Source organism: Apteryx rowi, unplaced genomic scaffold, assembly GCF_003343035.1.
Source record: "Apteryx rowi isolate R43461 unplaced genomic scaffold, aptRow1 scaffold_64, whole genome shotgun sequence".
NCBI lineage: Eukaryota > Metazoa > Chordata > Aves > Apterygiformes > Apterygidae > Apteryx > Apteryx rowi.
The window spans coordinates 719059-734295 of NW_020450916.1; the positions used below are offsets into that span (position 1 = coordinate 719059).

The 15237-nt window shown below is 38.7% G+C and overlaps 1 protein-coding gene across 1 annotated transcript; it reads right to left on the reverse strand.

The window, feature by feature from the left end:
- Positions 1-6546: 6546 nt before the first annotated feature.
- KCNK12 (potassium two pore domain channel subfamily K member 12) lies at positions 6547-13652 on the reverse strand. Its single transcript, XM_026084465.1, is given in 4 exon segments — positions 6547-6601; positions 9063-9153; positions 9156-9172; positions 12685-13652. Coding segments are annotated over 4 exon segments (1131 nt in total).
- Between the last annotated feature and the right edge of the window lie 1585 nt (positions 13653-15237).

Here is a 15237-nt window from a genome sequence, read left to right on the forward strand (position 1 = left end):
AGTGCTCGGCAGCCAGCGGCGCCCCTGCCCCCTGGGCTGCCTTGCCCTGCGCCGCTTCTGGTGGCATCTCTTCAGCCCTCGTCCTCTTTGCCCAGAAAATAACCCGTCTCCCTTTTGGCAAGCTGGAGCTGTCAGATCAGCGCTTGTAACTCCCACACCAGGCTGCAATGTTGGAAACCAGGTGCCATAAAGAGCGTGCTTGCAATATCCTCTCTCTCTGGGGCTTGTTTAAATTAGGTGAAGGGATGGGCACAGTAATCCAAGTTTTGCCTGGGGTTTTGTGAACAGAAATGGTTTGTACTTTGGTTCCCTATTATCTAGCAAGCGTAGCAAGCTTCCACATTCAACTCAGTGACATTTCTGTTTGTGGCGGGATCAATTTTTTAAGCATCTACCTAATCGATACCAAGATTTTCAGGATTTATCTTAATGTCTTAGACAGAAGGATCCTATTGATTTGAATGAATGCTGGGGGCAGGGGTATACAGGAAGTTTCTCATAGCTGGTTAACAGAGCAAACAGTTTCCATCTGTTCTCCATTTTACTGTAATGCGAAGGATTAGTTAGCTGTAATCATTAACATATAACAATTATTATATATTATATGCATGTCATAATACTTACTGTCCTGCCAACTCTGCCCAACCATACATTGGAGAATGAACATACTTTACACATGCGGCAACTTTTCTCCCAGAAAGAAAATAAAATGCAATTAAAATCAGAGCTGTTGGCGTGGGAACTAAGGCGCAGCCAGCCTGTGGGATGGGAGGCCCAAGCAGATGGAGCCTTCTGAGGTGCCTGAGAAATGCAATGGGCAATGCCCAATGCCTCTTTCTGGAAGGGTGTGCAATCTCCCCTTATGGTCCCTGTCAGCAATGCTATCCTGAAATAGCATATTTAAAAAGGCCACCTTTGCTGGGGGATGCTTCCATCTCACCTCCTGGTTTTCACGTTCAGAAGAGAAGAGTACTTGCACGCATATTCCAGGCAACACTTTTTCTGTTTATTTCAAAAGTCTTTGTAATAGCTTAATTGCAACAATCCAAATGTCATGTGGAATTTGATATCCTTTCAAGTGTACAGAATTCATAAGCAGTCATAACATCACATCAATAAAAATACACAGGAATGTTCACTGAATATAGTCAGCAGGTTCTTCTATGTACTCATGAACTATCAGCAATGCATTTTCTGTCAGTGTCTTTGCATCACTTTGCAATATATCTGTTGATGGTCTKTTTCTGCCTCCTAGCTCCATTAAACATACTTCTGTGAATGAAGGAGTGGGAAACTGAAAATATACGTGGATTTTTTGTTTGCAAACTGTATATATCATACCAGTAGAAATGTGATCCATATTTAATTAGCTTAATATATATGGCTTTTAGTCCTCTTCATTCAAAGATTTTATAGTGGAAAAATCCTGAATTGACATCAAAAATTCTGATTAGTCAAAAAGCAATCACAATTATTGTATGCGTTGGAGGCAAAGTTCCTGTCAACCCAGAATTAAATTATTTTTTAAAATGTAACTTGTTTAAGTAGATTTCAGTCTCGAAATTTATTTCAGTGTAATGTTTTGCTAGGAAGCATCCTCTGAAAGAGAAAAAAATGTATACTTTCTAATCAACGATTTACAGGAATTGGTATTTCTTCATTTCACCTCTTGACTCAGTAAACTCAACTGAAGTTGTGCTAGGAAATTCACACAGCTCTTTTTGACTTCTAGCAGACATTTAAAAGTAATTATGTCTATTTAATAAGTGTATTTATTATCTGGAATTTATCAAAGTTATTCCAGATTCAGACAAGTTCATCTGAGAGCAACATTTTTTTCCTAGAACCTACCAGCTCTTTCTACTTAATCATGTAACTTCTATATCATACATCTCTTTAGAATTATGTTCAACTGCTGAGTAAGGTGAAGGAGAAAGTGTGTTTGCTTTTCCCCCAGGAAAAACGARTGGTACCTGCAGAAAGGCCAGGTTGGAAGGGCAGCCCTGAAACCTCTAGGTACCATCCATGCAGGCAGGCATTTTCATATCCCACTTTGCGTTTTTCCAGATTTCAACAGGCTACTGGGCGTTATCAAACCACAACCTAAAGGGCATTACTACTATTTTAAGAGAGCTTTCAGCTGCTTCTCCACATTAGCCAGTTATGTCACTTTTGCAGTTAGAAAATTGTTCAAATTTGAGCTCTGAGGGGTGGAAGACTTTCAGTGCATGAGGCTTTTATAAGACTCCAGTCTTCACAAGGTCCACATGAGCGAGGTTTTTCTGAAAGGTGAATTTCTCTAAGAGCGAGTGAATGGCTGGTTGAGGGGGAAGTTAATAAATGGGCAGGTTTCCAGAGTTTCACTTGTCTGGAAACAGAGGTTGATAATTGGACACCTGGAACTGCCAGGACAGTTTCTGGCCAGAGAACTGTTGTTTTTTCTGATCAAGGATCAGCTGAAATTCTTCTCAGATGTTACAGTATTCCCTGGCTAACATCCATATTTACCTGTTACAGGTTTCTCTTAATAAGCATATGCCTGTGTAAGATTTGCTGTCTTACTCCGATTTCAATCTATTGGTGAGGAAAAATTTCCGAACAATGTAGAAACCACTGTAGAAACTCTTCTTTCTTGGAAAATGCCATTTTTGCTGCTGCAGCTGTTCACAGAGCAATGTCCAGCACCCTAAACATCAAGCTTATGGTCTCATGAACTAGAACTTTCCTTAATACCAGGAGAGCAGCTGGCTGATATGGACAGGGAAAGCTTTGCTCAGAGCTTTTGCGTGTGTGATTATTACTGTTTCATTCATTTAGGATTACATTGCTTGTCTGATATATTGATTTGGGGGTGGTGTTTTTTGTATTTTTGGTTTTTGGTTTTTTTTTTTTGCAAAACTGTGGAGATAACAAGGCATGTTTGGGTAATCATCCAGGCAGGTCATTGACAGAATTAGCAAGGCAATTGAAGGTCAGGTGTCAAATGGGCTGAATGATCAGCACAGGAAAACTGAAAATCATGACATCTTATGTGTAGGCTGTGAATAATAGGCAACGCCCTTTTTAATCATTAAAATAGAAAATGATCTCTATATTTTATGATGTTTTTAGCCCATTAAAAAGCCAGGAATATGACCACACTGCTGATGATTTGCACCAGTTTACTGGCAGTACATTCATTGGCCACAAATCAGTGGATGGTGGTGAGATGAATCCCACGCTGCCTCCTGGCCCTGGCTCTGCTGGAGAGCCTTGGCCAGAAGAGGCTGCTGCAGGTTGCCATGACATTCAGCTCATCTCCACAAAATGCAGAAGCCCTCCAGCAGATCTGTTGTGTGCTGGGGACTGGACCAGTATTCAAGGTCCTGAACCACAGGAGTGCTTAAAACTACTTTTACCTCAGTCCAACACATCCTATTCAGGTAGGTCTTGTTTGGACTAAATATGTCCCCAAATATATTTTGTTTTCATACAGAAGAAGAAAATGTAAGTCTTCACCATCCCAGTGCTGCCAGAAGCAGAAGCTTCCCCTCAAGAAGTAGGTCTGGTTTGCCACAGAGTGCACTTAAGCATTAAAAAGTAATGGTACTGTAATTTTGTGTCATATTACTGAGGTTTTGGGCCCAATTGTATATTTTAGCACCTTACTTTCTGTTCAGAGCACCACTTCTTTTGTTGCTTCTTTGTAAATGTATGATGATAAGACTTCCATTTTTACTGTTAAAGATAACCATAGATCTCTTAGCAAATAAAACCAGGCTTGGTAATGGACTCATCTTGTAATATTTATATGTGCTGTCATCATAGAGAAAGCCAAAACAAGTCTTTCCCTCCATTTTACTAGCAAAGTAGGATCCCAGCATTATGGCTTTTCTGCTGCAGAGGTTGAATGTAAAATGAACTGATAACTGCTCTGTGTCTCAAAACATTCCAGTTTTAGGAACAAGCAGGGTTCAAGGATGGCCAGAAACAGTCTAGAATAGGCTACAACATGTATAGTATTTTGCTGTGTTTCTCAATAATGGCTGAATAAATTTTCAGTCTCTTTTTTCCTTTTGCCTTTCTCTAGTTCTGTGTATCTTGGCAATTTGAATAAAAATTCCCTTTAATTGTATCAGCTTTCTTCCCCCAAAGAGTGGAAAATGCCAATATCAAATGTCTCGTTCTTCTCAACTACTTTTCATATGATGACCTTGAAGCAAGTTACCTTTCTCCCGTTTCAGAGACAGGGTGAAGGAGGGTGTAGGTGTACATTGCCTTTGCTCTGCTGTGACTGTGTGCAGCCACTGCGAAGGGCAGCCTTGCTCCTGCTGCTCTTTCTGGCCATGAACTCCTTCCCCTTGCACTGGGTCCAAGTCTGTTGCTATACAACAAGCTGGTTCAATGAGCTGACTAAACAAGTTTTTTTGTGTTTTTTTTTTTTCCACCAGCTACCCTTTTAAACTAATTCATCCTGCGGCTGCACAAGTGCTAGCCCTGAAGCAAGGGCAGGGGCAGGAGTTGGAGGTGAGGCAGTGGAGAATGATGACGGTCTTTAGATGTTGCAGTGGCCTGAGGTGACAGCAAACCATGCCCTGAGGCACGGGAACAGGAATTGCCCGTTAGCGCACAGCCACCTAGTCAAGCTACTTTAATAACCTAAGTCCCAGTCTAAACTTCCAGAAGGTGAACCAGTCTACAAATAATACATTTGTACATCATGAGTCAATAAATTATGCCTGATTTGACAGCTTTTTACCACTGATCTTTTTGTAGAAGTGGTTAATGGAAAGTGGTATTTTATTATTTATGTTTATTTGCCCAAATTAGAGTTTTGTTATCATATCCTTATTTGGCAGTTGCCAAACAGGTAAAAATACTCAAATTTTGAATGTTCGTAAATATAATTGTGTTTATAGCTATTTGGTATGCTCTATTTTATTCCCTTTAGAAGTTCTGTTCATAGGAATGAATGTATGGTGTAAGGCATTTTCCAAATGGACTTTACATCCTTCTAATTTTCTTATAAAAATTTACACAAGTTAGATAAAATAGCAAATAAAATAGGAATGACTATATAATAAGCTATGTCTCTAGCATCATTCACTGAATTAATGTTAAGTAAAAATCTTCAGTCTAATTCCAACAATCATATCATAAAAAAAAGTTATATAGAATTTAAATTAACAAAAAAATATTCAGAAAAGTGTCTGGTTTTGATGTTTCTCCTAAGTGTATCTGGGAACATCTGCTGATCAGGCCAATATTTCAGCAGCTTGCAATGTATGCAAAGGAGAAAGTGATACCAACTAGAAACCAGCACAAAACTGGTCATTCCTTTTTAAATTCACACTTATTGAAATGCAAAGTAAATAAATACCAAAAATAGTAAACTTAATTGCAGAAGCAAAATTCTTCTGATGTTCATAATGGGAGATAATAATGCTAGCTCAGTTAAAGATTTCTACCAAGCTGTGCCCTTTAAAAAGAAATTGAAATTAAACAGAAATACTTCTGAGCAGATATATTTTTATATCATTCAAGTCTTTCTAAATTGGCTTAAAATTTTTGCAGGAAGTCTACAACAAGGTAGTATTCTAGTGAGTTCAAAGTGAGTGTGTCTGTATATGTAAAGCAATAGCATTATTTATTTTTGTATATAAACAATGTCTCCATTAAAAAATAACATTTTTCAGATGTGCTTTCAAATACTGAGGTTTACAGTAAAATTAGAACTGAAGTCTCGCATTGCCTGTACAGCCTACAGATGTTATGATAAGCAAAAATTTTCTGGACACATTTTACTTGCAGGGAATAAAATTGATTCAATAATGTAAAAGCTAGGAAATGAGAGCCATCAAGCAAATAGGTGTTTGAATTGCATGTGTCAGGAGTACCAGTGATTCTTTTCAATTTATTTACTGTATTATGAAAGCATTGGCTCACTGGCTTTAAAAAGTAATCTTGCAGTCTGTGAAGTACAAAGAGATTATGGGAACATCATATTTATATTTCTTAGAAGGCTTGATAAAGCATCAGCTGCTGTAGGGCCTAATCCTGAAAACACATGGACTAAGACTTGCACAATTTGAAATCCACCTAAATTGCCATGCCCAGGCTTTCCTAGTGCTTGGTCTAGGCTGGTGAGCTGGCTAGCCAAGGCATGACAGGGGCAYGGGGCCGTGGTGGAACCTGGGTATGGAAATCTCGGCTTTCAGTGCACCTACATAATGCCCCTCTCTGTAATATATCAGTGTGGCTGCTTTTTTAGTAGGATGCCTGGTGATAGATGGTTTGCAAATCAGGCCTTGACAGTGTTCACCCCTGAATGAAGCACAGACAGTAGGTGTGTGTTCTCTGTTTCTTCCCTTCCTACCCCACTAAATACTTTCCTTAATATTCCATAGGAGGTAGATGAGCCTGTGATGCAACTCGAGCTACTATGGGCTGTGGTGTTTTCTCATTGTTTTACGACACGGGCATAATGCACATGCATCTACTAAAGCAAAACAAGTCTTTGGTTTTTGCTGGATTTGCTGGAAAATACTTTTGAGTCTTTCCCTTTCCTCACACTTTGCATTCTTTTGGGGACAACTGTGTTATGGCATCATCATAATACAGACTGCAGAAAAACCAGAAGTGTGAATATCTGAAGGTTTTGGAAATGAAAGGGGATCAACAGATGGTAGAAGGCCTCTTTCTTGATATACCTTCATAAAAATCTGTATCTTCTTTCTCAAACTAAATTGCTAAACTGCTGGGTACTCTGCTATAAACTGCATCCATAATTACAGTATCTTTCCTTTCCCAAGGAAGGAATTAATGTAATAGAGATGAATGCTACAAGTTTGCTATATACTGCTTGCCCACTGCTCTTTCAAAGCAAAACCATACCATTTCAGTTCCTGAGAGCTGAGAACATGAGTTTTGATTTGACCCTGGATCTCTTTTTGGCTATGGAACTGGCACCTTTTTCTGGCTTAAAGGTATATTCTAATTAAAGGGCAGAAGTTAACCATTTAGTTAATAAGAGTAAGAAAAGAGTCATGCATCTTTATTGGTAGCTGCCTTCTGAATGTGGCTATGTAGATTGGAAGTAGTATGTTCTCTGTGCCATTGCTACATAGTATATTTATGATGCATAATGAACCATTTACTGTGTATACATTATTATGCATATCCAATGAGTCAAAGCTCAGTAGAATTGGCCATATTTTCATGCATTTTCCATAGATAATTTAATGCTTCTGTTTTCCTAGCATGAATATTCACAAAAGCGGAATGTAAGCTCAGATGTGGAAGTATTCACAAAAAACAAATTGCATATTAGTTGTAAAATGTGCAGTTTACACTTCATTAGTTATTTTTGTAAGTCAAGTATTAATAGGCCCTAACTAAACTCATTATGTAACATAACATTAATTGTATTATTTAAATATAGCATTGAAAATGTGTGTTGGATTGGAAAGGCACATTAGTAATCCAATTAGAGCAGAAGCCATTAGAGCCGTATCCATAGATTTTCTGTATGCTGGCAATCAGCATCACCCAAAGCATGACTTTGTTTAACCTGTGTCTGAACATTCATCGGAATAATTAGTCACTGAATATTTTTCAAGTTAAAAAGTTACGAAAACACAAAAAAAGTGAGAATGGTCTCAGTGTGACAGATAATTTCTATATAATTGTAAATTTGTTCCATACAAGCAGTCAGGCTTATATCCAGCCTGTACCATATGCCTGGCTATATGGCCTCCGCTGTTCCTCAGGTTCTCCTCTCAGTAACAAGCGAAAAGATGACTGAAATAGATGTAAATGGTCCTAAGATAGCCAAATTTTCACCCACAGAAACCTAGGGAGAAGGAGAAGAGATTAAGGCCAAAYCTGAGGCCTGAAGCTGTGCTGGGACAATAATACTAAACCGACAGGCGGCATTATAACGCATCTCTGCATAACCAGAGCATAGCCATGGGGTGTTCACCAAACACTTTAAAATGATTCTTATACCTCTCTTGTTTTTCCCCCCAAAACTTGTCTGCTAAACGTTGGCAATTAAGTTATCAGTTAGCATGCACATGTCAAAGAGGCACAAATATCCTTTATTACAGACCTTCTTGTTTCCACTTTATCTTCTGCTACACTGCCCCAATTATCTCCTGAAGTACCTTTGTAATTCTTGTTACCATTAATGGGAGTTACTTATGAAATGCTTCTTCTAGAGGAAGACAGGCAAACTAGAGCCTTGTCTTTCAAAAACTTCCATTCGTTACTGAAGTCAATAAGATTACTTATTTGAACATTTATGTTGTCTGAAGGACATGCTTTACATTTTAARGAAGTAAAAGGCAATCTGAATTTTTTGCACAAATCTTGAAGTGTATTTTCAGATGGGGGAAAAAAAAMCAACAATCTAATGATATGTCAGCGTGACTCTAAACTTTGTTTGAGACACACATGGGAAAGACAAATACCAAGAAGTAAATTTAGTGACTTTTTAAAGCCACCTGAAGCAAGGAAACACTACAGGTTTCACAAGAAACTGGTAAATGCTCTATTCTGAACATTTCTCCAGGAGAAAGAAAAGACTTCAACTGAATTTGGTCTTTGTCCCCTGCTATTTTGCACTTACATTTTAATTCTTATCTGCAAGATATTAGTGCATATTAGGGCCAGGTGAATACAGTCTTTCCTACCTTCTTTCTGGAGGTCTGAGCAGCTCGTGCCTGTGCAGTCATTTCTCTCAGGTGCTGGCTCAAAGGAAGTCCTAAGTACTGTAGCTTTCTGCTGCTCATGAATGTACTTCTCAGGCTCAAATAGCAAAAGACTAATTTGGAGCACAGGATCTGAGTTACCCCCCTGTGCTGCCTGTATGACTGCCCATCAGACAACTCTGGTGGCTGGGTCTGGGTCAGCTAGGAGTCACTGCTGCTACTTTGCACCGTGATGCAGAGGGGGATGTAGCAGGGAGGATGAACTTTTTGATCCTAAGTTATTTGCATTTTTTAATGGAAATTAGTTTTACAAGGCTGTCCAAAAATCTTGTAAAAAAACATACTGAGAATGTAATATAACTCCCAAGTTACCTGAAAAGAAAGTGCAATCTAGTGCAGTGTGCTTGCATTTTCCCACTCTGTTTCTTCAGTTTCCTTCTGCATTTCTTGTGCTTCAGTCTGTGTCCAGGTATTTGCTTTGTCTGTGAAAATGAAATACCAGCAGGAATTGCATTTGATGCAACTGGTACATGTTTAGGGTTTAATTCACAAATGGAGCCAACTGCCCTGGGGAATCCTTAGTTGGACCACACACAATAAAAAGGACGAATTAGGTGACCAAGTCTTGCAAATTCACTGAGAAGTTGCCATAAGAAAGCTAAAGAAAGGGCAGGAGGGACTGAGAAAGACTGATCCCAGAATCTCCTATTTCCTCTAGGCTAGTGTACTCATGCACACAGATGACAGGTGCCCAGGCTGTGCCATTAGGCAGATAAATAGGGATTTGGAGTAGGTTTTCATGTATTCCTGAAAAATACTTTGGCTATTGAATATGAATACGAGGGAACTGTAAGGCCACTCCTTGTCAGAAGCTCTCCAGTGAGACCCCTTTCCATAGCATGCTCCGAAACCCCCAGTAAACTGGGCTTGCTGAGCTAGATGGCTCCATGAATTTTTATGGGCTTAGGTACAAGACAGGGGTCCACGTGACTGAGGGGTGTCAGCATTTGGGCACATTTGCACTGCAAGAAACAATGGCATTGAGCAGACTTCACTGGTAGAAATCTGGGCATGTACTTTCTTTGCACGTCTCTGAGGTTAAGAAGCAGCAGAATGGAGTTTTTCAAGGATCTTGGGAGTGATGAAATGTCAGGCATAAGTGCATACAGTWGCAACCAGATGCCCAAATCCCTCGGGGAACCCAGCTCTGGGAGCCAATCCAACTCCTACTGAAGTCAACAGGAACTGCAAAGGGTCTTGTGATGGTACTGCCTTGGGTCCAGCATAGAATCCAGATCAGATGAAGATAAGAAGAATCAGAAACATTTAAATCATGTTCCAGCAGACTCTGTCTGCCTCAGTGTTGACTCAGAAAAAGCACAGAAATAGCAGCGGAGGTATGTACAATTTCATATTACTTCATCACATTTCACACACAGGAATAGTATAGGTAGTCTGAAAACAATTTACAAATATTTAAACAAGTCCCGAAGGATAGTTATAGTAATTATCCTTTAAAAAAATCTTACTGAAAAAATAAAACCCCTTATTTTGCAAATGTTATCACAAAAATATAGTTCTTGAGAACACAGAATGTTAACATATTTTAACTTTTTTTTATGAGTGAAATGAATAAACCTTAGTACCTAGCTACCGAACCTAAGTAATTTTGCTGTGTTTTGGATGGAGTCCTATCTATTTAAACTCTAAGTTCTTTGGGATGGAGTCTGTCTAATAATAATAATAATAATAATAATAATTTATCATAAATAATAATAAACAGATTTACCCCTTGGGGTAATCCCGGGGGGGAGAAGGAAAATCTTCAGTTCTTTCAGTTCCTCTGCTGTTTCCAAAGATGGTCCCTGCAGCTCTGGAAGCAGCCTTCCTGAACTGAGTCTTTGCATTCAGTCTTTCAAGTCTTTAGCAGACCGGGACCTAGACCTATAGATCCAGTTTAAAATAAACCTTCAGTGGACTTTAATTTAGGATCACCACCACTTTGACCTTTACCTACTTCTCCACCACCTCTGGAAGAAGGCTACTAAAATGTAGACAGTGAGTGCACACACGGGTGCTATTACACTATTAGTGAGTGCTAATAGACGGGTGCTATTTAGGGGAAAGCTCTTGTCAGATGAATGCTGCTTGAATGCTGTCTCTGAGTATTCTTAACTATGATTCTGTATCATAGATACAGAACACATACATTACTGAGCATTTTTTGCCACACGTATCTTGATAAAAGTGGTGACTGCTTTTACAGTATGATATAGATCCTGGCATGATGTTTTATCTACTGCTCCAATTCCTTTTCCTTTAGACAAAAGATATAATCGCTGTTACACTTCCACTGGCAGGCTGAGGTGTGCAAAACCTCAGGCTGTCAAATTAAAAGTTAATTTTCCAAGGTTAAATTCCAAAACATTTTGCACTCCTACAAATTTAGAGAAAAGCAAAATGGTGGAGACCCCAAACCCCTGCAAGACAAACTAACAAAATATCTGTATGAAACTTCATGGAAATATTTTCAAACATTTCCAATATTCCAGCTTTTTCAATTTATTCAGCAATCAACCTAATAGTCATGACCTTGCCTATTATTAGCCAAGCAGTTTTCAAGAGTAGGCCGCCATGGTTTCTCAGACTTCAAGCTTGGATTGTGTTTCTTGCTGAAATCAGCCGAAGCCTTTTTACTATCTTCACAGCATTAAAGGAATAGCATAGTACAGAGAGTTTAGAGAAATGACCTAGAGCTTTGTAAATTATTCTGAAAGAGATTTGCAGAAATTCCTCTGCGGTCATTTGTCAAGCTATGTCTTCTGGTTCTTAAGCAGTCTGGACTAACACAGGGTAAATACGAGTTAACACAATAGCATGGACCAATTTATGATTTAGTATCAACATTTTGGAAGAAGTTGGCTTCTGGGGGAGTTCTGAAGCAATGCTCTTTCCTGTAAGCTTCACTATCAGATTTGTTGAAAACAAGCACTGTGTTGGGGGCCATCAAGAACTGCAAAGAAAATATTTGCCTGAACCTCTGCAATAACATTGAAGATGCAAATTTATGACAATAGAGAGAGCTTACATTCACTTTAGCAGCTTATTTTCATGTAAAACTAACAAAATAAACTGTTTAACTTACGTTTCAGTGGCACTACAAACATTTGACATCAGAGGTGAATATTGGCTTTTCTTGCATTGAATGAGGTCAGTACTGAAGCTGACAATTGCCTGTTTTTAGTTACTCAGCAGGTAGGAATAGTTTTGCATGTTCTAACGTGGTTGTTCTAACTGATAACTCCCTGACTTTAAAGAGTCAGGTAACAGGTAGTGTTTCAGACAAGACTGGCTGAAAAACATCATTCATAGTCAGGGGAGTTAAGTCAATTTGATCTTCTACCATTGAAATCAGTAGTATTAATCAAGTGAGTAATCAGAATCACCCTGAAGATCGTGTAATTGCAGTCACCTACATGTATGTTATATACAGGCCTGGCATGAGGAACTGGTGAAGAGCATCAAGTACAAAGTTCAGGGCCAGATCCAGCCTTCACCAAACTGTGAGATACTGGCTAAGCCGGCCCTAAGCCCTCAAGCTTGAATCTGGAACTGAACTTGCCCAGAATGCACTTTAACACAGAGTTTGGTTCAGGCTATTTTCTGAAAAAGAATATGTTGTTTTAGATACCATCGTAACCATGCACACCATTCTTCTAAAATTGCATCAAATTCTACACAATGTCTTTCCCAACACCTGCTATGGGGAAAATCATAACATTATGGTTAAGATGTTACTGCATATTAGAGAAGACTCATTAAAAAAAACAGAAACTAAACTGCTAAACATCCAATGAATACCAAGTCTGTCTCTGAATTTAAGACTTTCCAGGAGTTTATGTTGATAATTCCACCCTAATCACCATTTTATTTTTATTAAAGAAACAATAAGAAAGCATCATTTTCTTATAGAAGAAAATTTCAAAAACTCTACCTAGAATCACTTGTTTCGGCCAATCTATTGTTCATGATGGCTAGAGCACCCACCCCTGCAGAGAAACCATTTTGTCTTGTATTGATGCAAACGTTCCTTGGGTAGCCATTGGCTGTCTCGGACAACTGCTTTTGCAAAATGGCCAGAGAGACTTTATTTGATGCCGTGAGCTCCCTCATAGAGATCATCTCTCCAGAAAGCCTCCTCCCTTCAGTGTCGCTGTCGTACTGTCCATCAGTTTCCACAGAGATGTTATGTCGGCGTAGGCGAGCTCCTGGGGTAATGGCATTGCGACGTCCAAGGCGGGCACTTGATTTATGGCACTTTGGGCAACATCTGCATTCGAATTTTTTCAACACCCAGTTCAAAACTTGCTTGATTACAATTGAGATTACATTAAAAAGAGAGTAAATGCAACATACCCCCATTAATATAAATATGAAGTTTCCGAATCTGTATAAACCCTGATTTTGGTATACAGCATTTTGGCTGCTTACCAAATCTCCAAAGCCGATGGTGCTAAAGGTGACAAAGCAGTAGTACAAGGAGTCAATGTAGTTCCATCCTTCCACTGCTGTGTACATTGCTGAGGCACAGCAAGAAAGTGTGATAGCAAAAATTCCTAGGATCAGCATCACATGATAAACGGATGGCTTCCACCCGACAAGGCTGCCAACCCCAGAGATAGCTGACCCCCTTCGGAAGTTGGGAGGTAGGAGACCACTTCTTTGCATCTGTCTCTCATGGCAAGCCTTCATGATAAAAGCCAGGAGAGAGATAATACGCTCCAAGAAGAGGTTGAAGAAAAGAATAGTCCCAGCGCACCCAAAAAGGCCGTAAACAATGAGGAATACTTTCCCAGCCACGGTTGCTGGTGTGGTCATTCCAAAACCTGCAGAAGCGTGGAGATAAATGGGTAACATTAATGGCATAGTTGTTCCTGTATAAACTCTTATCATAGGTCCCATCTCACCAGATAAAAGAAAGAGTGCTATTTCTAAATCAGCTTAGGTCAGCCTGAAACCAAGTTTTGTAAAGAATGACAAAGGACACAAAGGGCAACAAGATGACTAGAATTCAAGAGAGAGCAAAAAAGTCTTGCAGAGATGAAAAGCAGTGTATTAACAGAGTAACACTATGGTATTTGGGAGAATGCTGCAAATTCAGGTGAAAATCATTCCTAAGCCCAAACCTCTTTGTGGCAAGAGCAGGTGAACAGGCCATTTCCTTGCTTCTACTCATGTGAACCAACATGGCATACTGGAAAGTTTAAGTACTCTATTCACAAGCTGTAAATCAGCGTAGCCTCATTGTTACCACAGTATACCACCTCCTCTGAGAAGATAGGAGATTTCAGTTTCTATAACAACAACCCCCCCAAAAACGGAGTATTATTTTAAAAGTAACAGCACTTTAAAGTCTTAACCAAATACCAACTCCAATTAGCCCACCTGATATAAGAATGGAACAAAGGAAAAGCCATGGCCCCGTTCAAGTCAGTGGCAAGATACCCATGCTGCAGAGCCATGCGTCAGACTGGGAACACTAGGACCTTGCAGCCTGATAGTTAGAGCAATGTAGAACACTGCTACAAGGTTAAATGGAAAAATCAGAGTGTACAAACTCTGGAAAGATCCAGAAGCAATATTAATTCACCTCTTCTTTACATGAAGTATGTTTTGATATTACTCATATACATTATTTTAAATATAAACAGTAATGGCTTGTAGCTATAGATGCTTAAATAACAGCAAAAGTGATCTTAATTTTTTATGCAAATAAGTATGGTAAGTTTTCCCCATGTTATGTGTTGATATTTATCAGTTTTTCATAAAAATGAATAACACTTACTTCACATTTCATCTCAGGAATATTCTTCAGAAACTTAATTCTGTAGGTATTGTCCTTGCTACTGCTATTCTCTTTAAAAATACTTGGTGATTCAGTCAAAAAGTGAACTGATGGGACTGAGGTGATTGATCATGTCCCATGAATAAATAACCACATATAATCAAAATGAATGGTTTGCCAAAATCCATATGCTGGAATTTCTTTACGTCACTGTTTTATGAAAATGGTGAGCAAGGAATATATTCAGAGAAGTAAATATCAACATCAGACCACATTAACAGAAGTTTGCTAGGAAAAAAAAGAGCTACATTTAATGGATAATGTTCTCATAATGAAATCATTACAGCTGCTTTATTATGATGATGCACCTTTAAACAGAAACAGGAAAATATTTCCTATATATAATGAGTTGAGATTGCTGCTTGAACTTTATTTATTTATTTTTTAATGGCTGCATTTTCTGTGAAATATATTTGTGTGTATATATATATTTGTGTGTGTATATATATATATATTCACATTTCATTCATACAAAACTTTGCATTTGTTGATAAAAGAAATTAAATGGTTGGCAAGTAAACTTTGAAGTATGCCTCTCAACTAAATGAAGGTGTGTGAGGAAAGAGATGTTCCTGCTTTCACAATAGATTTTGTACGCTCAGACATCTGTGTTCCAGTAATTCAGACTCTATTGCATCATTA